Genomic DNA, 27,441 nt, shown 5'->3' on the forward strand with positions numbered 1-27,441 from the left:
TCGCCTTGCGTCAGGCTAGTATTTCAGTCGATTCCTCCATCTCTGCACTTTGGCGAGATCTTCTGCAATAGTTCTAATCATCCTGTCAGTAGTTTCTTTCAAAACGATCGCTGTCCTGAGGGCGTTATCCAAAGAGGAGTTTAAACCCTGCAGAGCAAAGTCCACACGTTGTAGTTACATAAATGTACCCCTGTGCCTATTAGGGCTCTCATTAAACACTGCAAGGTGGAATTTCTGTTTGGAGTGCTCTGTTCTCCACTGGTCTGTTTCTGTTTTTGAGAGTTGGTTTCCTAGGAAACCGGTTTGCGATGGAAGATATTTTTTAGGGCAGGGGACAGAAAAAAGACGGATACATGACTGATGAGCATGAGTCAGAGGGTGAGGTCAGCAGCCTGCTGGGCTGCAGGGAAAGAGGCCCGTGAGAAAGAAGAGCCCCTGTGGCCGCCGCCGGGCGTAAACACAGAGCGCAGGGATACAGCACATGCGTGCGGAAGCATCTGACAGCGGCCTGGGAATTGGGTGTGAGACTTGGATGTGGCTGGCAGCGGTAACCCCAGTGTCACTGGGACAGGCGTGTGAGCCGCTGGGGACAGTCTCCTGTGCCTTCTGCCTGGGCCAGGGGACTTCTGAGGCTGAGGCATCGCCCACCACACTCGTTCCCCAGGAGCCAGTTCGGGAAGAACCCAGGACCCAGCATGAGGCTGCTCAGGCCACGTTAGTGGAAGCACAGACTTTTCAGCAGAACATTGTTTGATGCCGCCATACTATGAAAATTTAAAGGCCATCAGCGTTGTGGTCATCAAGACCAGGCTTAAGGATTCTAGACCAAGCTGCAAGGATTCTAGAATGTGTTTTCTGAGTGCTCACCTCAGATTGTGTTTCTTCGATACAGCTCAGGTTGCCTGAAGATTTGCTTCCAGCAATCCCGAGGGAGTGGAAATGGGGCGAGGATGAAGCCAGGGCTGAACCGTAGGCCATGGAAGCTGTAAGATTGTTTCTGGAAGGGAAAAAAGCAGCCCTGTGTGAAGCTCCCTCCGCCCTGTGGCGCGGTGTGCCCTGTGAGTGCACGTGGGTGGAGGGGAGCTGGGCACGCTGTGCCCGCTGTGGCTCTCGTGGTCCCTTCGGGGCTGACCGCAGCTGAGCTTCAGAAGGGGGTTCCCACGGCCGCGAAGGGCGTCTCTGCCTGGCATCCGTCTCCTCTTGTGTTAACACAGAAAGAGGCAAAACTCCACGAAGAGATTTTATGCCATTTTTATTGTTTTGCGGGCAACCTTCTACCCTGCCTATTTATGAAACAAATGCATACCAGTCTGCCAAATGCAGACGCTCTGAGTTGAATCCACTGTAGCACCCGAGAGCGAGCTGCCGCAGAAAGGGTTAGGCACTAACCCTGAGTTCGGCACTCCTGCTGTTCCCACTTGGGGAATGATGGAGGAACACAATGGGGATAGGGAGGCACAGCGAGGTCAAGCAACCTGCCCAAGGACGCCGAGTTCAAGTGCAAACCCAGGAAGTCTCCAGAGGCCACAGTCTTAAACAGTACCACCCTACGGCAAAGGGCGGTGGGCCCAGACTGAGTCGGACATCAGAGCCCGAACTCGTAACCACGCTGCTCCACTGTTGGTTCTGCTCCTCACACAGCTCCTGAACGCCGGACTGTCCCCATTTCTACCACCTCCCTCCGTGTTGACCACCCTTGAGCAAGCTGCTGTCACCTCACCTCACCTGGAGTACTGCTCTAGCTTCTTCTTTGGCCTCTGTGCTCGATCTTTGACATCTCTTACCATTCCCCCTCGCTTTGTAGTTACAGTGATCTCTTAAAACACTAGAAATCTTCTAAACCTCCCCGGTTAAAAATCTTTGATCTCTCATTACAGCTAAGAGTCCGAAGTCCTTCCTGTAGCCGCCAAGCCCCTGCACGGCTGGGCCCCGCTCCTCCCACCAGCCCTCCCTCGCCGGCTCCACCTTGTCCCACTGCCCTTCCCTTTTTTTAGGCTCTGGCCCCACCGTCGCTGGACCTGCTGCAGGTCTCTCCACATCAGGAAGCTCTCTCAGACCAGAGTTCTGTCCTATCCCTCCTTCCCCTTGCTAGTGCATTCACACGTCTTCTTTGGAGCTGAGCTTCCCTGAACCCCAAATTAGAATCCTGAACCCAGCATTAGCACGCTGAATGCCCTTCTTGGCATTCCCAAACACTGCCGCCTCTACTACAAAAGTGAGCCCCACGAGGGCAGGGACAGTCATCAACCTTGTCACTGTGTCCTCAGCAGCTAGCACAGCACCCTGCTGTCGGCACTGTAATGTTTGTTGGATAAATAAGTGACTGAAACATTAGCAGACCTGGGCTTGAATCCTGCCTCTACTACTTAGGATCTGGATGATCTTGGGCAGGCAATTTAATGTGCTAAGCACACAGCCAACCAGTGGGCAGGCATTTTTGTTATCAATACTGATAGTAAAATAATACTCACTTTTGTGGTACGGGCTCATGTTCATCTTGAGAAGGTTTTGAATCTGCGCTCTCAGAATAGATCCAGTTTGGTTTTGAACAAGCTGAAAAAGTGTTGGCTGTGATTAAATTCAGAGCATCAAAAATGGCCCCTGAATGGTGGCTGTCAGGGTGTCATTTCCTGAACTCTTCGTGTGAATGAAATACTTCATAAAGAAAATTGGGGAGCGTGGAAAACAAAGAATTTTTCTATCAAGTATTCTGAATTCAGTAAAAGAAACTCCGTTTTTAAAAGGAGCGTTACTAGCAGACAAGAGACCAGGTATCTAGGTTCCCTGGGTGCCGGCCTGGTGACCTGGGCGCGCTGTCTAACTTTTCTGGGCTCCGCGGTCTCATGCGAGAGTGGAGGGATGATAGCTTCCAGAGGCTGAGCCCGCTGCATTCCCGAAGTCCTCTCGACTCCAGGAGCAGGGATCCCAGCAGAAGCTAACCAGTAGGTCACTAAGGCAATTCTAGAAAACAGAGACTGAACAGTGAAGACAGAGGTCAAAGTCACCCCCCTTACCTTCCTCTCTCCTCTCTCTTTCCCTCTTCCTCCTCCCCAGCCCCCGTCTCATTCACTGGCCTCTAGTAGGCAGGCTTCCCCCCTCAGGAGGATCCCATTCGACAAGGGGACCGGGGCAGGTTGCCTGTCCCTCAGGCATGGAAGGCGGGCAGTACCAGAGAGTCCAAGTTCAGTGACACCGGCCACCAGACCTGTGTCTTGGTGCACAGAGACACTCGTGAGCTGAGTCCCAGTCCTTTGGTAGTCTCCAGGTGTAAATTGTGGGTTTTGTTAGAAACCTAGAAACTCAGAGCTGGAAAGGGCGGTGGGTCACCTGGTCCAGTTCCGTCTAGTCCAGTCGTCACAGCTACAATGTCCCAGCAAAGCGCACATCATGTCCCAGTCTACAGAGGGGCCTCACAGCCCCCACGACAGCCCACCCCATTTTCTGTTCCAGTGTCCGTGACGTCTGCCTCCTGGCCACGGCACGTTCACTACAGGAGTCGGAGACCACGGTTCACATGACCCGGTCGCTTCCCTCACCCACCGACTGGAATAACAGGCTCCGTGAGCCGCAGACCGAACACCAAAGCCATAGGAAAGGAGCCTGCCCTGTCACTTCTGCAGAGCCACTGACTGCCAGCCGGACAGCCCACCCTCCTGGAGGGTTTGGCAGGTGAGGTCAGTCAGGCAAAGGGCCGTGAGTCCTAAACGTGGGCGGTTATGAAAGGTAAGAGATGTCTTCCCTGCCCTGTCCGCAGAGAGAGAGAGAGAGAGAGAAGGCGGGAGCTCGTCCTCCAGGAAAGGGCGCCAGAGGACCAGGCAGGGCTGTCCAGAGACAAAGAAGGGAGCGTGTCCTGCCCGCCCTGTTCCCAGCGCACGCCCGCTGCCTGTAGGGCTGCCTGTAGCTCTCCCTGTCTGGGCTCGGGCTCCCTTCTCTTAGTGGACTGTGGACTCCCTGGGACGGGGGAGTCACGTCCTATTCGTTCATCTTGGCAAACCAATGTTCGTGAGATCTTAAATTTTTCCTAAGCAAAATTCTGCATTGAGGTTGGCCATGGTGTTTAAGGAGTGTAAAAACAGCCTATTTCTTTCCATGCTGACCATTAGCGGGGGTATATTTAAAGCTTCTGCCACTCCTGAGTAATGACAGTATTAGCGGCAATTACCCTGTTGGTGGCTTGCGCAGCAAATATTTACGATTTGTTACCCGATTGCACTTAGCACCTAATACCCGTCAAAGTCCTTTGTCCTTAGGATTTCACATCTGCCAAGCCAGCCCCTTGCTCTCCAGACATCGGGCTGGAGGCCTGGGCAGCAGACTGGACAGGGCAGCGGCCCCCTGAGCGGAAGGGCCGGCTGGTGTAACGCGGGTCCCCATGCCTGGGAGACTCACTTGTTTACAAGGATGGGGTCCTGCAGGAGATGTACTTACAAGGTGATGAATTTTTATTTTCATTTAAAAAGCGGAGCTGGACAAAGGCACTGCCTCCTTCGTGATTTGAGTAATTCTGTCCCGGCGTGTTGTATCTGTAATGAAATTCTGAAAAGGTTAAAGATATGAGTCATTGTCTGGGAACAGCCGCCCTCCCCATCCCCACCGCTGCCTTCTTCCAGACCCCTTACTCGCCCTCACCTCGGAGCGGTTCTTTCTGGCAGCCCCTGGGGGAGTTCGGGACCTCAGTGCCGCAGGTCTCGCATCTATGGCCCCGCAGTCCGGTGCCAGGAGCCGAGCAGCAGCTCCGTTCTGTGTCGGGGCCTGAAAAAAAAAACCCGGGTCACACGAAGAGGTGTGAGTTTCCCGAGTTTCTCCGGTGTGGCGAGTGCAGCTCTCACCGGGCAAGGTGTGCGTAGGACGCCACAGAGTTGAACCCCTCCGGCCGTGTTACCAAGGGGAGTTGCCAGCCCAGGAGTGCCGTCTGTGGTCCCCTTCTGCACCTGGGGGACGTTCTGATAAGTGGCAGCTCTGAAAAGAAAGTCTCGCTGTGCCTGGCGCGAGTGGGTGCTTCGTGCAGGTCTGCGGTACAGGCGGGCCTGTCAGAGCTTGGCCCTCTGACTTGTCAGGCAGTCTTGCACTTGGAGGCGTTTTTCCAGATTCGCCCCGACAAGGCCGCATTCTCTTCTCGTCCCCTGTCCCCTGCCATGGCCACGAGCTTGTGCTGTGTCACCCGGGCGGCTGGACAGATGGTTTTCCCTGGCGTTCCTCCCTGAGCCCACGTAGGATCCTGAATCGTGGCTTTGCCCTCCTCAGAGGCGGGCGGTGGCGCGCACGTGTGTCCCGTGCAGGTGTGAACTTGGTCAGCAGGAGTGGCCAGTGCAGCTGTGCGGGCAGGTAAGGGCAGAGTGGGGGGCCTGGGCCAGGCAGGTGGGCACGTCAGGTTTGGTGTCCAGGCAGCATCTCCGCTCCAGGGCAGATGAAGCTGGGGCACAAAGCCCCTGCCCGTGCTGCCAGCCTCGCTGCCTGCATGACTGCACTCATTCACAACGTTATCCTTCAAAGTGTAAGTCACACGCGCAAGGAGCTCTAGAAAGGCTTTTTCTCCCCCAAATCGCATTCAGTCCCTCATCATTGAATGGCTTCTTACTCCTGAAGCCAAGTGGACCCCAGGGACAAACCCTGGGAAGGTTGTGTGGTTGGTGGGAAGAGCAAGAGACTCGGGCGGGCCTGCATTCGAAGCGTGGCTCCGCCACTTGGCTGTGCTGGCGGGACATACGTCCACATAGGCTTCGGCACGTTGTTCACGGAGTGGGCTGGACTTAGTGGCTCACTTCCAACAGAGTAGGGAGGCAGTGATGGCGCGTAACTGCCAAAGCCCAGTCATGAAGGACGTTGAAGTTTCCCGTCTTGTTCTCTCTTGGATCACTTGCTCTGGGGGAAGCTGGCCCCCGCGTCTTAGTGACATTCAGGCAGCCAGTGGCCACGCAAGGGACCCCCTGGGAGACAGACTCTCCGCCCCAGTCATCAGTGCTGGGCACCACCTGCACTGCGGCTTCTCCACCCAAGAGACGCCGAGCCCGAGCCCCCCGGGTAAGCTGCTCCCCGGCTCCCGACCCACAGACCCTGGGTGGCAAAGGTTGGCTGTTTTGAGCCCGCAGGTTTCGGGACCCGCTGTTCCCCATCCGTGTGTCACTGATGCACCCCCTGTGTGATCCGGGCAGGGCACTCCACTTCTCGGAGCCCCCACTTCCTGAGCTGTAAGAATGGTCATTCCTGCCTGTCGGGGGCGCTGTGACAGCTGAGTTCCATGCACTGCGCCCACAGTTCTCAAACGTCTCATTTCAGGGCCCTCTTACACTCACAGCCGAGGACCCTGGGGAACTGCGGTTCTCCGTGTGAAGCGACCAGTGCCGTGCCGTGTGCCCGAGGCGAGGTCCCCCCTGCGTAGCAGCGGGCCGTCTCCCACGCTCGGTCCGCTGAGACCGGCCGGCAGGGGAATGTCCACGGGCGACTTTCACATCGTTTCTGCTTGTACAGACTCAGACCTTTCCCAGACTCAGTGGGCAGTCCTGAGGCTTCACAAACATTGTTTTTAACTGAGCTTATTTTAAAAATATCTCAGTTGTTATGTCATTTAAAAATAATCTATTTCATAGTAACAAAACATTTTTTAACAGAAACTAAACTTTTGAAAATTAAAAAACATTGGGAGAGGGGCCTGTTTTGTGTGCTGGCGAGTATCCCGAGTGTCTGCCTGAATCGAAGGCAGCCGGGTTCCATGGCTGCAGCTCCCTTTCATCTGGGGGACATTGGCCTCACACAGATGCATCGCTAGGAAAGAGAGGACCTCACCGTCCCCTTGGGAGGTTACTCCCCGAGGCCTGCTGACCGCACTTGGAAAGGCTCTACTCTGCTGTAGCATCTGCTGTGTAAGTGTTCAGTCACTGACAGCATGTCACCCACAGAGAACTAGAACTAAACGAGACATAGGACAGCGAGTTGCAGGAAGGCTCTTGGCTACAGGCTGTGTGACCGTGAGGTCTCTGAACGCCGTCCTCGCCAGCCCTCTGGCCCCGGGGTTCCTCATGTGTAAGCAGGGCAGACGAGGCTCAGAGGTGGTTTTCGTGCTCAGGGGCTGCGTGGGCGGGCAGGGCTCAGCCCCGCCTCTCCCCCACCCAGGGCAGTTCTGCCAGGGAGTGTTTTGTGCTTCAGTTACCTCTGAGAAAGGCTTCTGTGACTCAGAGTCATTGAATTCCGAGCACTGCGCTCTCTGGGTCTCCTCCCAGCCCTGACTTTCTTTGCCTCTCTGAAATGTGCACGGGAGAGTCAGCAGCAACTCTGGCGTGGCAGCGAAGCTCACGGGTGTGCCTGGTGGGTCTCGCTGGGCGGGCAATGACACCGAGGCCACCTGGTGACCGAGTCCACGGAGTGCCGCAGGTCCAGCCAGAAGCGGGTTGGCACGCTCACGCTCCTGGCCACGTCTTACTTAACTCTGCTTAGTTTTTAAATCTTTACATTTAAAAAAAGAATACGACGTGCAGCACCCCAGTCCAGGCAGCGCTGTGCGGAGCGGCAGGTGGCGGGCTGGCACCCGCCACGAGCAGCCCCCGTGGAGATGCACCCCAAAGACTGAGCGCCCGCGGCCCCAGGCCCCCAACTTACTGAGATTTGAGTCCCGGCGCAGCGCCTGCCCCGGGAGGCCGGCAGGAAGCCTTCCGCCGCTGCTCCTCCTGTGGCCTCTTCTCTCCACGTTTTGCTTCCTAGAAAAAGTTGCATGAGATCCCATAAGCCTAGAGCACAAGTCTCCCGGGGATAGCGAGAGTGTGGGTCGAGCTGAAGTGTTAATCCCCTGTGTCCGAGTCTGGGCCGGCGCGGCGGAGGAGGCCGGTCATCCTCAGCACAGGGCTGCCCCCTGCCCGCCTGCCCGCGAGCTTCCGCGTCAGCAGGGGCACCCAGCGCAGTCTGGCCTGGTAAGAACATAGTTACCAAACCTTAAAAGTAAGTCCGTTTTGTTCCCCAGAGGATAATATCTAGTCATTATACCTACATACACAATATGGAAACTTGACGTTTGTAATTATAAGAATCTGGAGTTTTTGTCTGTATTCCTGTCTCCAAATCGGTTCTTATCAAGGGAAGAAGAAGCCCTGCTATATGTCACGTGGCTCTGACTCTCTAAGTACAAACTGAATGTATTTCAAAAGTCCGTAAAGTAGGTTTTGTCTGGTGTCCGTGGGGCTAGAAGGTAGGGGGCATCTGGGCTTATCTGTACGAGGCCACCAGGGGGCACCAGAAGATGCCCTCCAGTTGTCATTTGCCCGGCAACCCCCTCTGATCCTTCCTGCTTCAGCCTCCCTCCTTGCCAGACCTTCTAACGCCTCCAAAGGGATTCTAATAATAATTCCTAAGCTCTTGCTCAGCCCCTGCGGCGCAGTAATAGACCCCAGGGGAAGCTGATCATTCTCAGGGAGGAGGGCACCATGCCCAAGATTCCCTGGACGGAGGCCGAAAGGCAGGAGGAGTGGGGACAGACTCCCAGGGAAGGGGGCGAGTCCCGGTGCTGCTTGGCGAATGCCTGCAGGTCTCCCTGCGCCCGAGTCTCTGGGCCGCGGGCCCAGAAGCCAGGCCCCGCCCCTCTTCTTGGAAAAACATGCTGTCCTCCTGAGTCACACTTTCTCACACCTCATTTTCTCTCTCCACCCTCCTCCCCTGGGGCATCTGAACATCTGCTCTCCAAAGGGGAGAGAACTTGGATCTCACCCCAGTGAGTTCAGTCCAACACGGCTTTCTTTTTCTGCTTCTTCCAAGCTTCTTTGTGCATGGAAATCTTCCTGCCAAACCTAACGGCTAAGGGCAGTTCCACTTGAGGAGACAGTTTCAGTAGCTTAAATCCGAAGTTCTGCAGCAGACATCCCACAAAGGGATAAGCACTTCACACGTAGCATCTGTGTCATGTATGTGCATGTATGCACCACCTTGCACACGTTATGTCCGTCAGCAAGTTTTATAAAGGACACAATCATCTAAGGGAGCGAGTCTTCTAAAAAAGTAAAGTGTGTACGTAACCCTCTGCTCGGTGAATTCCTCCGAGACTGTGTCCTTGACCAGGAGCCCGGTGTATACACCATGCGCGTGTGTCTCATCGCTGCCCAGAAGCGCGCTCCCTCTCAGGTCTGACTTTCTCTTCCCCTTGTCAGTCATGAGAGAGTAAACCCAGTCTAGAGCCTTGGTCCCTGTGGCGTCTAGACTGGGAGTTTGGAAGAGAAACATTTAGTACCTAGAATGCTTGATGGGAATGTTTTTTAAATGTAAGGTATTTTGATTATGCTTAATAACGCCTTGAAACATCCAGAACCTGGATTCTCAGCTCAGCGAGTACAGGTGGTAGGCCTGGGGTGGTGGCTCGGAGAGCGCCCGCCACGTTGACAGCCGGAGCTGATGACTGGCAGGTCGGTGTGAAGTGCTGGGCCGGTGGGGTGATGGGGCGGGGGGCGGGGGGGATGTTAGCACAGACTCACACTGTTTCTTTGGGGGAGTGGGGAGCTCAGGGACCGCTTTTGACGCGTGCCCATTCCCGCGGTGGAATGTTTTCCAACAGGAAACTTTGGTCTTTCAGACCTTGTCATCTGCTTCTATTAGAGTCCATTACAACATGTAGCCGTGGTTGCCAAACAGCTCCTCCCACCTTGACCCTTGACCTTCCAAAGGTAAATTAGGCAAGCTTGGCCCCAGTCCATGGGGCCTGGTGACCTCGGAGGTGGCGCCTCTCCACAACTGACAGAAGCTTCGAGGCAGTGGTTCTCAGTCCACAGGGGCTGGCCATCACTCCAGCGCGTGTTTGTAAACCACGCATGTCTCCTTCGGATTTCATATCTGCAACTCCGTGTACAACTTCCCACTTACTACCTTGAAGATTTGTTGCTGAGTAGTGACCGGGGAGAAGGAAGCCCTGAGGTGTGGGACAAGGTTTATTTGTGGTGCGACCGGGGGCAGAGGTGGGAGCCGTCCCAAGGAGAGGCGTGAGGGCGGGAGCCGGTGTGCGATGGTGTGGGACAGTACTCCACACTCCTCTGGGCAGCGTTCAGAGGTTCCCGGCCCGGGGGCTTGTCGGAGTCCGCTGGGGAGACTGAAAACAAGAATTCCTCTCGGCTCCACCCCTGGCGAGACTGAAACAGGAGGTGGGGCCATGGCAGGCACATGATTCTGAAATCCCCCTGGTGATTTTGATGCTGACCCCAGTGGAGAACCACAGCCACGGGGGAGGGGGCTGCGCTACGGGCCCAGCTCTGAGGCCTGTGGCTCTGTAACTGCGCCAGCGGCTTCTGGCACCCGCTCAGCGAGTTGACACCCACTCCCACTGGAGTCCTCATCCCGGGCCCAGCTTCCACCCACCCCGGGAGTTCTGCCACTCTCACCATTCAAGGACCCGGCGGCAGAAGACACAGCTCCGACCGGCCATCTCTGCACGTTCCGCACGTGTCTGCCTTCCGGAGGGGCTGCGGGGGTCCCGCTGCACCAGAACACACACACACACACAGATGTGGCTGTGACCACGGAAGTGACTCATCCCTCGGCTGCTCGAGCACAGCCCAGCAGGCAGCCGCGGCTCGGCCCAACTCACCACTCAGGGCTGCCTGCGCGGTCTGATCCCGCCCTCGGGGGTCTGTGCCCTGCCGACCGGGGCTCAGAGAAAGACCCCCACCCGGCCTCCCCTCGCCTTCTCTCCACCTCCAAACAGATTGTAGAGCCTGGCTTACAACAAGAGGATACTTTTCCCTTTTTTATATGCTTTAGTTTCAAATTACCCCAGGCTCCTCCAGACGATGAACAGACTTTAGAGCATAAGTTTTAAATCTATCAGTCTGACCATTGTTTAGTCAGTCTGACCATTGTTTAGGAGAGCTCTGAAAGCTTTTCTTTTTTTAATTTAATAGAGCCCATTTCTTTTTTTTTAAGCTTTTACTTATTTATTTTTAGAGAGGGAAGGGAGGGAGAAAGAGAGAGAGGGAAACATCAATGTGCGGTTGCTGGGGCCATGGCCTGCAACCCAGGCATGTGCCCTGACTGGGAATCCAACCTGCGATGCTTTGGTTCACAGCCCGCGCTCAATCCACTGAGCTATGCCAGCCGGGGCTTGAAAGCTTTTCCAAAGAAACATGTTCAACTGAGAATTAGCACAGGGTTGGGGGCTGCCTAGAGACCTGGGTTACTGTTTCACACATGAGAACAACACCCCGACAGCGCCTGGCGCGCATTTCTGAGGATGCCTCTCACCCTGCCGGCAAACAGGAGACACATGCACCTTTCTCGTCCTGAGCAACGCTGGCCCAAGCAGCGCTCGCCGTGCGGTCGTTTTTTCCGAACGTGAATTGCTTCCTTAGGAAATGCCTGGGTCAAAGGCTGAGAACATGTTTGTGTGGTGATAGGAATTGCCGAACTGCTTTCCACCAAGGGCGAACCACACGGCCACCAACAGTGGGGGCCACTCGGCATGGCCACGCCTTCCTCTGCGCGGGCAGTTACCAGCCGAAAATGTTTGTGTCCCTTTAATAAGTGGGGGGGGGGGGGGGCGCCCTGTGTGGATGAGCATTTCCTCTGTTATTAAAGGAGATCAGCGCTTTCCTACATGCTGATTTGTTCGCTGCATTTCCTACCTGTGACTTTCTACTTCGTGTCTTTTGTTCCATTAATTTTTTGGAGGGTCTCCGTGGTTACTTGTTAATAAACACAAGCACGTGCTGATGGCTCACTGGGCCAGGTGCCTCTCCCGCGGCCTCCCTTGCTCCTTCCCACCACCCTGGCCTGCTGTCCCTGTTTCATGATGAGCAGCCTGGGGCTCAGAGAACTGACGCAGCCTGACAGGGTCGCCCCGAGAGGGACCAGTGACACGCGGAGCTGGGATTTGCTCCTCTCCCTGTGTGCCGTGTTCTTAATCAGGACTCTGCTCTGTAGAGCACCTGGTGTGCTGAAAATCTTACTGTGGAACCTCACTTGCTCATAGTATTTCCCCAGTTGTCTGCTTTAAAAAAAATGTCGGGTTCCGTTTTGAAAACAAAACATTGACATTGTCAAAGAGGAAGTGGAAATGACCAAGAAACATAGGAAAATGGGTTCAATTTCACAAATAGTCAAAGAAATACAGATTAAATGCATGAGATGCCAGTTTTCCCTCTACCGCTTTGGCAAAGGCTAGAAAGGAAAAGAACCAAAAATATGGGGTGGGGTCACATTGGAGGCACGTACTGCCCCACACTCTGCTGTGGGCTGGGGACTGGCTGCTGTGGGCTTCCCAAGGCCCGCGGGTCAGAGTTTTCGGTGTGTGCATTTTGGACCACTAACTGCACTTCTAGGTTTTTCTTCTCAGGAACTAGTCAACTATGAAAAAGTTTGTGTTTAAAATGATGTTACCTGGAAAAAACCTAGATGTCCATTCATGAGGGATTGGTGAAATGAGTCAGGGTACATCCCTATGATGAAACAGTGCAGCCCTTAAGAATGAAACTGCAGGCATATCTAAGTGATACGTTGAACTCCTCACAACATAATGTTAAATGAAAAAAAAAATCACAAAACAATACATAGGGTAGGATCCCATTTTTGCAAAAACGTGTATGGGTGTGCAGAGAAAAAAGACTGGACAGATATATGTTAAAATATTAGTAACAACAACAACAAAACAAAAACAAAAAACTTTAAAAATTAGAAAAAATATTAGTAACATTCAGTGAAATATTTATGCTTTTCTCTATTTTATGATTTTGGGGGGGGAGGCATAGCATATATTGCTTTTGTCATTCAAACACTTCCGGGTCAACAGGGGTTCCCCTGCACGGCACATTCAAGGCTGATTCACACTTCAGATCCTAGGGAGGGCTCACCTGGGCCCCAGCTGAGATCCAGTATGTCCTGACCTCCTGAGCTTCCAGCTGCTCTTCTGCAAAAAAAGTCTTTGCACACCGTAAAGCTCTGAACCAAGAGTTATGACTGGGAGCTGCTTTCAATTGTGTCGTTATCGTTTGAGACCCAGGGGTTTTAACCCATGTTTCCAATCTGTTCATAATGAGATCCTCTCACCTGTGGCCCTGGACAGCAGCATGGGCCTCACCTGGGAGCTTGTTGGAAACGCAGAGTTGCAGAGCATCCGAAACTAGGGACTGGAAGCCTGCATTTCAGCTCCCGTCAGAGGCGCAGGTGACTCGAGGCCGGCTGCAGCTGGAGCGCCCTGCCCTGGCCCAACCACCTGGGCAAGCTCTGAGCTAGCGGCTCCGAGAGTGGGAAATGTTAGCGATGGGTCGCTCCCAGCAGCGCCAGCCCCCAGGGTGCCCCTCGGTGCAGAGCCAGCTGATTTTGTCCATTTCAGAGTCGCCCTCGGCGACGTGGGTGCCTGCCTGGTGGAGTCAGCGGCGTGGCCTGGGCGGAGCAGGACCAGGTACTGAACAGGACACTGCAATCAGTGATGACCTCGAGGCCCTTTGCTCTGGTTGGTCTGGTTTTTAAAGAGGTGAAGCAGGCAGTTTGACTCTTAGAATCCGTTCCTGAGTTACCTGGAGCGCCGCTTTGGGGGATTATTTGGTTTTTCTTCGGAGTAGGGAATTTAAATTCAGCAGACCTGGGAGGTGGAAAGCAGCAGCTGGAGGCAGAGTGTGGTGGGGACATCCTGTGGCCACTGGTCTTCTGCCCCCACCCCCTCCAGACGGCCTCTCCCAGAGGCCAGTCTGGTCCTCTGGCACCGTTGGGGAGCCAGGTGCATGATGGGCCCTTCTCCGTGGAGCCTCCCTGAGGCGCCGCTGCATAGAAAGGGGCCTGTCCTTGTCCCAGCTGGAGCCTGCAGGGTGGGTGACTCAAGTCCTCCTTCCAGGAGCCTCCTGCGTCCTGCTGGGGCTCCCCTGTCCCCAGCCCCCAGCGCGCACATGGGCCCCGGGCCGGGCACTGCGAACTGCTCCCAGGAATCTGGAGAGCTGCCCAGAGGGACTTGCTAGGGCTGCAGTCCTGTGGGGGTTGGCGAGCCCCAAGGCACCTCCACACCCCACCTGGAGTCCTGTTTCCTGCCTCCTCCTCTAGCTGCCTCCTCCTTTCCCCCCAGAACTCGGTTCCAGTCTTGCCTTCTCTGAAAAACCTGCCCCGACCCCTTCTCCGTAGTGACTCTGCCCTCTGGGTGCTGGTCAGAGCAGCCGGCATCCAGGCAAGGGGCTTGCTGTGTGTGGGGCCCTGCAGCGCCGCTGGTCTGGGGCAGCACTCGGAGGGGATTTCATTGAGAATGGGAAACACGGGGTCAAAAGTGACGATGGCAAAGCTATAAGCCGTGAACAATCATTCTGTTGATTCAGAGCTTTACGGTTTATAAAGACTTTGTGGAAACGCAGTTGGACGTTTAGGAGGGGGGAAACTGAGGCAAGGAGCGTTTAGGTGACTTTCCCAAGGCCACAAAGCCACTGAGTGACAGACCAGAGTTTGGACCCAGGCAGTCTGGCTCCAGGGTCATAAGGAATGTGTCATGACTTCCTGCATGGCCCTTTTAGCATCCTGTGATGACATGTCAGTTTTATTGGTTCCTTGCACGTGACCCTCACAGAAATACAAGCGTCATGAGGGCAGATGATTGTTCATGTCTATTGTCCCCCATACTTAGAAGAGTGCTAACACTTAGCCGTAAACATCTCCTGCAAGAATCAGTAACACTAGCCGTAGACCCTGTTTTCCTAAAGTTACAGTAGCGTTCTCGTCATTTCACAGTCGTGGCTGTAATCTTGGACCGAGAGCAGGCCCAGGCTTGAGGTTGCTGCTGGGCGGAGGCGGGCCTGACTCTCCGGGCCCCTCACCACCTTGAGGCCAATTCAGGCCCCCGACTGCAGGGTAACCTGCCGGGGACCTGGGGAGCTGCTTGCGGAGCGCAGGCAGGAGCTCAGCGGTTACCGTGCTGAGCATCTGCTCTCTCTGTACCAGGCACTCGGTCAGATGTTCGGGACACAGAGACAGGCACAGCGGCCCCAGGACAAAGGAGCCACGGTGCTCTGGGCTCACAGACCAAGCGAAGAGTCCTGCCTGGTGTGGGATGGGGGCTGGAAGTGAAGGTTGGGGAAATGGCCTCACTCAGAAGCCGGGCCTCAGAACGAATGCCATCTTCCTAGGAAGGTACGTGTTTTGAGGAGGCAAACACACTTCTTTGGCAAGGCTAACATTTATACAAAATAGGGCAGAAGTAGGTTTACAGTGCCTTTATGGAAAGTAATGAATAATTGATAAATAACAATACAAGAAGGAACCGTTTCATGTTCTCACAACTGTGAACCTACTTTTGCCCCACCCTGTGTGATCCTCAATATCGGGTCCTCAACTCTGACAAAAACCTATTCAACTTCTGAATCCCGGCCACGGGCTGTGTCCTCAAATGCTGTCCGAAACAAAAGAATCAATTTAAGGCAATTATCCAGATGATTCAGTTTCTCAGAATTTTAATTTAGCCTGAAATGTTCTGATAGTTGAGGTTACAAAAACAAAAAGTGGAGAAAGACAGTGGGGGGTTGATTTGAATTCCTAATTTTGCATCTGTGGAGAACCCAAAAGAATTGAACTTGAGAGAGAAAAATGCAGATGCGGCTTCATGGAAACAGTTCTTTCTCCGAGTGTGTTATTCTTTATTTAGAAGAGCGAGTACTAAGCCATTAAGAGGGGAAATTAAGACGTATTATTTCCATCCACAAAAATATCACTATTCATCCAGAAGAAACAGCTCTTCAGCGGTTCATCAGTTTAGACTGCCTTATTACAGCCCAAACTAATAAGATAGTTCAGAAGCCAACACTTGAAATAGCTTCTAATTTTTACAATGTGATCCCACTTTAAATAATATGACATACGGGATTTTGGAAAGTCAAATTTTCATGAAAGATTAAAATAGCATTTTGTGATTCCATGACTTAGGACTCTATAAGCGCACACAGACCATTTTTCCCGGCATGGAGTTGGGCTGTGGGTTCCGCATTACCTCGTCTGAGCGTGGAGAGGACGGGGGCAGCAAGGGAGCCGGGGCGGCGGGGGAGCTCGCGGGAGGAGGGCTCGCCGGAGTGCTTTCGTCTTTGTCCCTCTTCTCTTTCGCCTCCTCAAGCAGCATCTCCAACCTGAACATTGCATCCTCCGCCTTTCTAAGGAAACACAAACAGGCATCTTAAAGGGTGTGCAGTCAGCAGTCCAGTTAGCATCGACAGTCCCCGACTCCAGCAGTGACCTGGATTACCAAAGTGGTCTGTCTGCAGAAAGAGCAATAGTGGGCCCGCCTGACACACACCTGTTAGAGTTTCCCTCCCAGGGCCTGGGCTCTCATCCTTATTTTGTTATTTTTGTTAGCTGTGTATCCTTGGGCAAATAAATCACTGAATCTTTCTGTGCTTCCAATGTCTCAAACTAAAAGTGTGCGGCATCCACATTTTTAAAACATGGTCCGGGACAGGGATATTTATTGCAAAGGTTTGAACTCTTCTGGAATGAGTGAGTCTGTAAATTCTGCACAATCCTGAACAAAATTCTAATGGGATTTTTATTAAGAAATGTGGTGAATTGGGTGAGCTGATTTATAAAGTCTTAATAAGAGAGTGCAAGAGTAGCTAAAGAAAGTTTTGAAAAGAGGGAAACATTTCAAAATATAGACTGAACTGTGGTAGTTTAACGCCGTGTGGTTGCTGTAGAAACAGACGCCTAGCTCAGTGGGAGGGACAGAGCAGGCCCAGATACCCATGGAGGTTTTGTATGGGATAAAAGTGCCTTTTTCAACCAGTGGGGAGAGGCTGGCCCCTTCAGTGATTGGGGGGACAAAGATCTAAGCATGAAAAGCCACGTTGCTAATCAAATCAAACAGAGGGAAATGTGTCCTACCCTAGCGGGCAGAAGGGCAGAAGGCAGAGGTCAGGGAGAGAGACCGGAAGTGCAAAGGCAGAAAGAGGATGACCAGAGGCCACAGGCCGTGGGAAGAGATGGGGCTGGAAGGTGAGTGAAGGAAGAAGGGGGCTGACCTGCGGTCAAAATGGCAGGTTTGGGGATGGAGAAATGGCGTTTTTGAGGGAATTTGTGATCTTTTAGGTAAAGCACAAGATGGTAATACCAGGAAGGAGGGCTCGATGGAGGCAGAAGGACCCCATTTCTTGACCCCTTGGCTTGGGTGTTGGTGTGTGAGAGAACCGAGCCACTTCCAGACCACATTCTGACAAAGAGGATGCGTGAAATCCAACAGCAATTTTTGCATCTTACCTTTTAAAGGCAACGATAAGAAGGTTTCAGTAAGCGCACAACAGTTGACTTCAACAAGTGATTAGCCGGTGACTTTGCAGAATTCTTTCCCCTACAGAAAGCCGTCTGCAAAGGCCTTTGGACTCAACACTTGGAAGGTTCTTGACACTCCAGCACCTCAAGGGTAGCGTGGGCTCTGCTCATTGACACGCACACCCACGTGAGAACAGGAGGACCAGCCTGGCACCGAGCAGCTCTGCTTGCTCTGGGGTGGCTTCGCTGCATTTCGAGGGAGGCTGGGTCCTTCCCTCGCCCCCGCGCTGAAAACTTTTCCTGTGTGTGGGATGTAATTGCGGTGGAAGCCCGGTTTACCCTGGGGCCAGGCTCTGCGTGGGTGGGACTGGGGTATAAAGGAGGCATTGATTGCGTCGCTTTGGTCTGAGTGTGCACAGAGCCCTGTCTTTAGAACTGCTGCCAATGAGTGGGATTCCTTGGAAAATATCCTCACTCTGTTTGTTTTTCAACAAACAGGGAAAGCAGGTGGAGATCTTTTTTTTTCCCTAAAAAAAAAAAAAAAAGCTTTGAGGGGAAAAAAGGCAGTATTAAAACCCCATCCTTGCTGTCTAATTACTCAGTATTGAAATAACAGTAGACAGAGGTTTCATTCATTTGAAAAAGTAAAATTATACTTTGGGGTAAGTACCGCAGGATGCGAGTGCTAAAATATAGACCATTAACATATTTTGGCCTCCAGAATGTGTTAGAATGCTATGAATAGAAAGAGCTGAACTCACAAATGCTGAGCCCAGTAAATGGAATCTTTTCATCCGTAGCAGGAAATTACACGGGCAGAGCCCGAGCCCCGGTTCCTGGAATACATCGCAAAGCTGTTTGGGTTGGAAAGGGAGAGGGGTCGTGTGCCATAAAAATGGCCAGCTGGACTCCTCAGCGGGAACGTGACTCCGAGTTTCTAAGGTGGATTAACACAGGGATCCTGTGACTTTACGTTTTAATGTTTCCCCTTTGTCAGGATTTGTGGGGTCCTCACAAATCCAGCTGACGACAGCCCTCCCCTGCCCGCGGCCCCTTTGGACTTGGCTGTGGCTGAGAAGGGAAGGGGGAGAGGGACAGGAGAGGAGAAGCAGGTAGGAGAAGCAGGGGCAGGAGTGGCGTGAAGGAGAGGACGGGGGAGCCTGGGGATGGGGAGGCCCCCCCGGGGTTCGACTGTGAGCCTCTCTAGGGTTCTCCTGTGCTCCTCCGGGTCTCAGAACCGGGTACAGGGACATCCACTGAAATGCAAGATGGTGGCACAGTTGTCCCCCGGATGCGACACCTGGGCCTCCAGGGGACAACTGTTCATCTGGGACACTCCATCTGGGTCACCACCTGGCACGGGACCTCACACACAGCAGGCATTCCTTCCTGTTTCTTGCTCCGGGCGACACCTGTTCTAGGTGGTGCGGTTTTTCTGACCCGAGACCTTTCTGGACCCTCAGTGGCTCTCTGGGCACTAGCCCAGCAGCCACTTCAGAACCCCGGCTGAAGGGGCTCTCTTCTCTGACCCCCGCACCCCTCCCAGTCGAAGCCTGACCTTTCTGGGTCAGAGTCACCGACGGCTGGGGGGTCATGCTTGCGGGCTTGCTGCTTCCAAGTCAGGTGCTTCTCCTTGTTGGCCACGAGCTCCTGCTCCAGCAATGTGAGATGTCCCTGCAGTTTCTCCAGGGCCTGTAGCGGAGAAGTCGCTGGGATCACTCACCTGGAACCCCATGCGTGTTGTTTTCCCCCCAAACCACACAGGGTGTACCCTCCAGTAGTGTCAAAACGAAGTCACCGTCCTTCTCCTGGCCCTTGTGTTGCGTCACAGTCTGACACCTCAAATACAGACAGAGCTGTCTCGACATTCACGCCGCCCTCGGAGCACAAAGCTGGGAAGTTCAGTGTCTCCTGATTTCTCTCCCAGACCCCCCCCCCAGGGGCCCCTTGACCTCCTCAACAGGATGTGAATAATCCTATTTGCCCAATGACTTTTAGCTCATGTAGCACGGTCCCATTCATTATCCTGTTTAGCCGACGCATCGGTGTTGCAGGTGTTGTGAAGTAGATGTTATCACCGGTTTTATAGAGGAGGAAATGGGAGCTCCGGGAAGCACGTCCGATGCCACCCAGATCTTAAAAGGAAACTGCACTTCGGGGGCCTGGGTTCGAGTTTGCGGCACTTAGAGGGCGAGACAGGGAAGGAACAGCTGGAGGCTGAGCCACGAGCTGCGAGTGGGTCTTCCGAACGGCACCGCGTCACCACACGCAGCCTCGCAGGGGAACGTGCAAGCCGCGCAGGCGACGGGCTTGTGGGACGGGCAGGGGCTTTAGCTCCGCAGCTGCAGCCGCAGCCGCTGAGCAGTCCCCGAGCACTGCTGTGTCCGGCCTTGCGCTGAAAGTGTGATGGATCTAAAATTATATCGGGTGCAGTCCCTGGTCTCCGGGGCTTCATTCCAGTTGGGAAAGGAGACCGAGGATCGGAGTCCTTTGCCATGGCTCCGTGGAAGAAGGGACACTTAAGTCAGGCTTGAGGGGTGCTCAGGAGGGCCCAGACCAAGCAGCAGTATCCCCAAAAATGGAAAGGAAAGGGAGGTTTGCAGAGAGACTCCCAAGGGTTGGAACATACCACAGCGGGGTTAAAGGATCAGACACACCAGAGTTCAAGTTCAGACTCTGTCAGCTATTAATTGTATGACTTTAGTGAACTTGAACTCTAAATTTCAATTTTCTCATATGGTGGAGATTCAGTGAGGTAATGCTCAGTGCCAGGAGCATAGCACATACTTGATAGAGGGTAGCTATCATCATCATCATCATTACCAATTCTTGTTGTTATAAAAAATGAGTAAGCTTGGAAACATATTGGCTGTTGGGTATAAAAAATGGCGAGTGTGGCAGGTGTTTTCCATTTCCCCCTCCAGATGCGTCCTCCGTGGTTCTCCGTGCCCCACCCAGGAAGCTGACCTTCCAGGGATGGCATCAACAGGAGGGAGGAGCTGGAGGTGAATGGGGTAAGGGGCCTTTGTTTCCCTGGCTTCCTCCTGCTTGTATAACCATGGACCGGCTGTGTCTCTGCCAAAAGCCGCAGAGCTTGCCAGCTACTCCCACAGCCGCAGCTACTCTCCTTGGGCTCCAGGATCTGTTCTTCCTCCATCCCTTGTGCTCCACTGTTGTTTTCCACTGCTCTCTGGTTTCCCTTAACCTTGCCCACACTATTGTTGAACAATGCCTTCTCAAGGTCTCCCAGAGTACGCCACCGGAGCGGGCCACCTGGTGCCTGCCAGGCCTCAGGCCTGGGTGTGCGACTCTCCAGGCAGGGCTCAGGGGTCCAGCCGGGTGATGCTTGGAATGTGGAGGGCCTGACTCAGTGAGGAATTTGGGCAGGCCGATGCTTTTCAATGAAGGTAGCAACATCAACAAGCTCCACAGTGTTGGGCGAGGGAGACTTTTCCGTGAGAATGGCATACCCAAGTGAAGATGCGAACGTGCGGAGATGTGGGTGAGAATGAAGTTAGGACTGGCCATCGAGGGATGGGTAGCACAGAAGTGGCATGAAGGCCTTGAGAAAGAACTAGGTGTTCAAAGCAGAGAGACAAGAGAAGCCCATTTTCAGCTAGGACCTTGGATTTTGAATCATGTTGCGTCTCAGAAGAAGACAGGAGACAGCTTCCCAGCCATGAATGGTCCTCGCCGAGTTCTCGTGACACTCTGAGGTGGGAAGACACGCCGCCTGTGTAAGGCTGTGCCACCAGCATGTGCAACTGGGTGTCTGCCCCGAAGTCGGAGCACTCTCTACTGCACTCTGTGCTGCGCTGCTCACGGGAGGTCGGCCTTAGCTCCGCCTGGCCGCCTCCCCACGCCGGGGCACAGGGCCTCAACGCCCAGACCCAGGCCGGCGCGGTCCATCCGGAGTCACCGTGCCTCTCCTCCCCGTCCCAGCAGGAATCCCCGTGGCCCTCTAACTCTGGGAAGGAACGTCCTGAATCAAGGCCTCAGAAGGCTAGTGCCTCGAACCCGTTCCCTCTGCTTTGCTCGGCCCTCTAAACGCCTGTGAAAGCTCGGGTTTTCGGAGACCCCCTGCACCACTCACTCCCCCACTTGCGCACTCCGGCTCCCTTGGGCCCACCGCATCACTGAAACGGGGCTGCCCAAGGCCCCTCGAGGCCTCAGGGTTGCCAGACTCAGCACACATCTTGCTTCCTTCCCGCTGCGTCCATCTGGTGGTGGGGCCGCTCCCCACTTCTCAAAGCCCTCTTTTCTGGGCGCTGCCCCTCCCAGATCTGCCTCGACCCTCTGATCTTCTGAGTCACCCCTCCTAGGTCTCCGTGGTGGACCCCTCTCTTTCACCTGCCCCTGGGTGCTGTTTCCCGTGACTCTAACCTTGCACGTCACCGCTTGCTCTGCGTGTTGGCCCGGGCAGTCAGTCTCACGTGCCCCATAGCTTCAACCCACACCTGCACCCAAGCCTGCCTTTCCGGCCCAGACGAGCCCCCCCGAGGCCCGGATCTGCTGCTCTCCTTGCCTGCCGGGCCCCTCCAGTTGGATGTCCCCCAGGGGACTCAGAATGCCCCACACCGAACTCGCCTCCTGCCTGCTTCCCACACCCACTCGGAACCGGATCCTCCGCTTCTGTTCCTGACCTTCTTTGCCCCAGATAGCACTGTGAAGTTCATCCAAGCCTCCTCCCTCCCTTTGCTCCGCCCTTCCAGTCTGCCAGCCCGACCTTCAACCCTCGGGCGTGACCCCTTCTCATCCTCTTGGCGGCAGCCCAGGTTCAGGGCCTTAGGGCTTGTTCCCGGGCTCGGCTCCCTCGAGGGTCTCTGTCCCTACAGTCTTGCCCTCAGGGTGCTCGCCATTGCTCAGCTTGAGACCCTCCGGCGACGCCCACCACTGGACCTCAGGGCGACACCGGAACTCCCGGGGCGTGAGTCAGAGGCCTTTCCTGGTGTGGTCCTGTCTGCCTTCCTAGCCCCGCCCTCCTTCCTCGCCACGGGCACCCAGGCTCCGTAGGTCCTCTGGTCCACTGCAGTGACTGGCAGTTAGTCCCTCGCCTCTCAGCACTGTCTTGTCCCTGGGCCACCGTACCTACCCACCTGTCACTCCTGGGCGACTATCAGCCGCTTGACAAAGGAATTGTTTCCTCATCTCCAAATCGCTAGGGCCTGGTATAGACTCCAGGACACAGGAGGTCCCGGATAAGTGTTTGTTGAACAAACAAATGAGTTGTTAAATTAGCGTGATGACTGAATGGATAATGAGCCGTGTCTCTAACTAACATTTGGATCCTCCTGGTTTTGGGGTGCTGCTGTCTGGCTCCTGAAGCGCAGCCTGCCCCGAGCCGTGCTTGCGTCGTTTATGTCAGGTCAGGACGGCTGACCTCCTGCCTCGTTGTTGCCCAGCGGCCTAAACTGCGTCCTCGACTCTCGGCCCATTTCCAACTCTGGCAGCCTCTGCTTTTAGCGCCGTTGCCAGGCTCCACCCCCCGCCCCCTTCCCACGACCTGGGCACTGATGGACAAGGTGCTACAACATAAATCAGTGATCTGATTAAATACAGCAAGCCAGGGTGTGAAGCCCAAAGATTCTGATCTGAAACGCACAGCTTTAAGATCAATTCTAAGTTTTCAGAGTTTTGTGTATTGAGTTGCCAGGCACTGGCAGCTCTTGCAACCTACGTCCCGCAGGACCCATCCGCTCGTGGATGGGCTTCCTCTCCCTCTGTGATGGTGGCTGGTGTGCTCCTCCCCTGAGCCTCCCCGGTCCCAGACGTATTATGGGGCGACGGTGAAGAAAAGCAGCCATGAGTAATAGATGCCCTGAGAAAGAGGGTGGGCTCAACATGGAGAGAAATAGAATCCTAAGCTTATTCAGCCCCTGTAACACGAAGGCCCTGACCTCAAATCATCGATGAGACCGGAGCCTCAGCATGGGGGCAAGGTGAGGGGGGATGGGGAAGATGGGGTTACGGGGGAGAAAAGAGGGAATGGCATAAATTAGACATTAACACAATTCTGTACTCAACGGTTACCATACGACCAACTTGAAATAAGTTATTGAGGATCTTAATGCGATCCGATTCACCATCAATTACTAAGGGCGTAATACGTGTGCGACGCAAGGGCTGGCCTCTGGGGGACGCTCTGCTGTGGATAGATGGACACGGGCTGGCCGCCCCTCGTCTGCAGCGGACTGTGCCCGACGGAGCAGACCCGGCCCAGTGCTGTGAAGTCATTTGTGTTTGCCCCGTCAGGGTCTGCAGGAAAGGGGTTTAGAACAGAGTAACGGATTACCAGCCTCTCGTCCCGCACGTGACGGGGGGAGTCCCGCGCCATGCTCTTGGAGAATTCCTGCACCTGCAGCGAGAAACGGCAATATTCCATCAGCGACGTGGTGTCGTGTGTTGGAACGTGGTCGCTCCTGTGGTCCCTAGTGAGCGCTAAAGGCCTTACTTTACTCCTCAGTCGGTCGGCCTGCTCCCTCAGCTTCTGGCACATCTTTTTCCCGTGGGATATCTTTTGGAAGATGTAAGAAGAGCTGGCGGGAGGGTTTTTCCGAGAGGCCGGTGTCAGTGTAAAGAGACCGGTCTCGGAGCCTGTTCCTGTGTGAGAAAGGACACGTCTCGGCTGCCAGCCATCGCGAGTTCACTGCAAAGTCGTCAAGTGCAGAGAACAGGACCCGGCGGCACGCACCACCGTTTGCTATTTAAGAAAAGAGTTTTCACAGTGGGTGTCTACATGAAAGAGGTTTAACAATGCTCGTACCTGCGAGACGCTCCTGGTGGACGTGCCTCGTGGGCTCCATCTGCGTGATCAGAGGATAAGAAAGCGTTACTGTGGGCGCTGTGACCAGTGACGCGGTCATCCGGGATGACCGGCTGCGTTCTGGTCGCAGTGCCGGCAGCCGGGTGATACATCAAGGGCTGGGCCCGATGCCAAGGTCAGGTTGCCCTCTGACACTCGCCCCCTGGGCAACCCAGGGCAATTACCCCTTCACCACAGCCCTCAAATTCCTCAGCAGTGAATTGGGTCAGCGAACGGGGAACCTGCCCGGCAGGGTTGTTATGAGGGTTGAGCGTGAAGTTCCTGACGCAGTCTCAGGCACGTGGGAGGCACTGAGTGCGTGCCGGCTGCCACTGCTGTCCGGTGTGGTGCCACTGTGTGAACTATGCAGTCATGTCTCCTGGAACTACACCAGGAGCTCTGTGAAGGCCGGTGCCACGGTGGTCTCGCCACCAGGCCTGTGTCCCTCGCTGACACCTGGCTCGTGGGGGCCACACGCGAGAGAATCCTATAAAGTGGGGTGCACTAAGTTCCAACACCGGTGCCAAGACAGCGATTTTACACAGGACGGGCCCTTGCCGCTCCCCACAGGCTGGCCGGACCGGAGTTTAACGTCCAGAGTAGTTCACCTCCAGGGGCGTCCCGTTGTGCACAACCCATAAAGCTCAGAAACACGCCAGTGCCAGGGAGCTGAGCGGTCGCAGTCACACCAGACTCGGGGGGTCATGAATACCTCCGTTATGGTGGCTGTGGAACCCCCGGAGTCCAGCTCTCCCGCCGGAACTGGAAGGGCTGGAGAAGAGCCGGACACCTGACTTCAACGCCCGGTGCCGGCGGGAGAGGAGCCCAACGGGCATCCTGCTCCCGCTGACCCCGGGTGTTGAGAACTGGGCACCCCTGGGGTTCTCCTGCAGGCAGGAGGAGGAACCTGACACTTCCCAGGGTCATGGGGGTGCAGACTGACTTCTCCATGACTTAGGGGGACTGTGGGCTCGGGGGCGGGGCAGGCGTGTGCATGTGCGGGGTCTGTTCAAACTCCCCAGCAGAGCGCTCAGCTGGAAGAGAAAGGAGCGGGAGCGTGAGAAGGTGGAGAGGGAGACACAGGCAGCATTCAGGCTGGGGCGTGGCTCACACGAGGCTGAAAAGAAAGAGCACGCAGTGCTGGCCAAGTGCCGGAAGATCGGAAATATTTTCCTCCGTCATTAATGTCAGTTTCCTCGACTACTGGATCTCAAGTAATCCCTGCGACCCTGAGCCTCAGCGTGCTGGGAAGTCGGGGTGGGTGGGAAGATGGGTAAAGGGGACTCAGAATAAATTGTGCACTTAGCATTGATAACTTGGGGTGGGATGGGGGGAAGCCACAAGGCCCAGGCTCTGGCGGAAGTTAGGCAATGGAGCGATGGAGACTTGGAGGCCCGTGGGAGAAGCAATCCCCAGGTTATTGGGGGTCAAAGCGGGGTCAGATAACTGCCTGACAGAACACTGAACAAAGGAGGGGAAAGTCTGTGAGGGGCAGGGTTCTGAGAAGTCCTGAGGCCCGTGGGGGTTGGAAGCAGAGATGGGGTGTCCTGCGTAAGGCAGGAGTTCAGGGTGCTCAGGGCCTTGGAGGGGGGGGTCAGGGTCAGCCGGGAGACTGCGGGCGACTCCTGGGGGAGAAGGGCTCCGTTTCGAAGGGTAGAACCAAGTAAAAAAAAAAAAAAAAAAAAAGAAGATGGGGGAACTCCAATCCCGGGTTGAAGAATTTGGATTTTATTCTGTGATGTGTCACCATTAGTCCAGTCCCCCATTCCTCTCATGAGGGCGCCCACGGGGCTTCTGGGAGGTCACAGTGCTGGGTCAGAACCAGAACCCGGGCACCTCGGAACTGGAACTCAGTTTCAACCACCTTCCAAAGACTCACACGGGGACAGGCACAGGGCCCTGAGTCCGGGCGTCCTAGAGATGACTGTCACTTACCTCTGTCTCTCGGGGAGGGTCAGGCGCTTTCCTTCCATGCTCCTCTTCCTCAACGCGATTCGACCCAGACAGGCTTTCTAAAATGTCTCGCACAAGAGCTAACCTGTCTCTCAGATCGTGAGAAGAGGGGTCTTGTGTATCCATTGGAAGCGGTTCATCGGTTACGTTGTTTTCAGGGATTTTCCCGGTGGGAGCGACACTGTAGAAATCAGAGAACTGGCGATGGACTCCGTCCCCCTGGAACCCAAGGCCTGACCCTGCCTTTTCAGTCTCCTGATACCGGGGTGTCTGCCCGCGGCCACCTTCTTGTTTGTGGCTTGGACTCTTGGCTTCGGTTAGAAAGTTGGAACTTTCCGGACGGCTGCCGTCTCCAGCGGCCGCTGGCTCTCCCAGCTCAGAGGCGGTTGCTCCTGCGGCAGCTGGAGAATGGCTCGGCTTAGCGCCGCTCTCGTCACCCCTCTCGTCACCCCTCTCGTCACCCCTCTCGGGGCCGAGTTGGCCGGTGGGCTCTGGGGCCTGTTCTTCTGGCCAAGAACTCTGGACATAAGGCAGAAGAAGGACGCTTTTAACAACAGCCTCGCCAGAACTGTCGGCACTGGAGACCTCTGGCAGAGTTTCGCAGTTGATGCCATCACCTTTTAAAAATTCCTCTTTGGAAAGGTGATGCTGTAAAATGTCGGAAATGCTGGACTTTGGAGGGTCTCCTCCAGCTGGAAGGGGAGGGTCTGTGGCGCATCGTTGCTCTTTATCGCATTTTTGCTCAACGGTGTTTTCATGCACTCCATCCACAGCCAGGGCCGGGCCTGCATTTCCGCAACTCTCCTTACGTGCAGCCGCTCCTTGGGCGTCCCCTGCCGCTGAACTAGCTCGATCCGAGACACCCCGAGTGTGGTTTTCCGAGGCAGGGCGGTGACCCTCGCACGGCTTAGTCTGGGGGGGACGCCCACCGGAAGGCAGACCCTCCTGTCGCTTGCAAGTCGCGTCTTCCGAGAGATGGGCTTCATCCATGGGCGTGCGGCCTGACCCTCGTCCGCCGTGCCCGCCCCTGGTGTTCTTGACTGTGACAGTAGAGCCGGTTTTCAGGGACCGTCTTCACCGTGTGTCCTGGTCTGCGCAGAGAGAGGAGAGCCCCGTTGTTACACACGTTAGAATAACGCACGGCGGCCGGCTCGTCCCAGCGTCCGTGCCAGAGCGTCTAGAGAACTCGGTTACAGGCCTGGAGGCAGAAGCTGGGCTGGGCGCCCGCCCACTGTCCATGCTGCGTGGGCGTGACCCGGGTCTACAGGCGAGGGGAAAGGGAGGAGGGGTCACATTTGTATTAAGTGGAGGAAGTCTCTGGTTAATGACCAAATATTTACCAGTCTCTCTTAGGAAAGGCTACTTATCTGGAATTTATTCTCCCAGAATGGGAGCTTGGGATGCAAGTAAGGGACTGACCTTGAAAGCTCCGTGGCGTCACTTTCCCACACATCCCTGATGGGCCCCTGCGCTGGGCGAGGCCGCACGCTGGCTCGGCTGAC

At 54.9% G+C, this 27,441-nt stretch overlaps 1 protein-coding gene across 1 annotated transcript; it reads right to left on the reverse strand.

Annotated features, from left to right (window-relative positions):
- On the reverse strand, positions 1–26,929 carry AKNAD1 (AKNA domain containing 1). The gene is made up of 12 exons (XM_036015222.1): positions 25,907–26,929; positions 24,676–24,873; positions 23,636–23,809; positions 23,477–23,539; positions 18,743–18,876; positions 15,917–16,073; positions 14,751–14,973; positions 4,630–4,752; positions 4,429–4,536; positions 2,472–2,553; positions 868–1,288; positions 1–147 (listed from the first exon to the last, which is right to left on the reverse strand). The coding sequence occupies exons 1-12, from the start codon at positions 26,927–26,929 to the stop codon at positions 16–18; spliced, it is 2,838 nt and encodes a 945-aa protein (XP_035871115.1). The 3' UTR covers positions 1–15.
- Between the last annotated feature and the right edge of the window lie 512 nt (positions 26,930–27,441).

Source organism: Phyllostomus discolor, chromosome 14 (genome assembly GCF_004126475.2).
Source record: "Phyllostomus discolor isolate MPI-MPIP mPhyDis1 chromosome 14, mPhyDis1.pri.v3, whole genome shotgun sequence".
NCBI lineage: Eukaryota > Metazoa > Chordata > Mammalia > Chiroptera > Phyllostomidae > Phyllostomus > Phyllostomus discolor.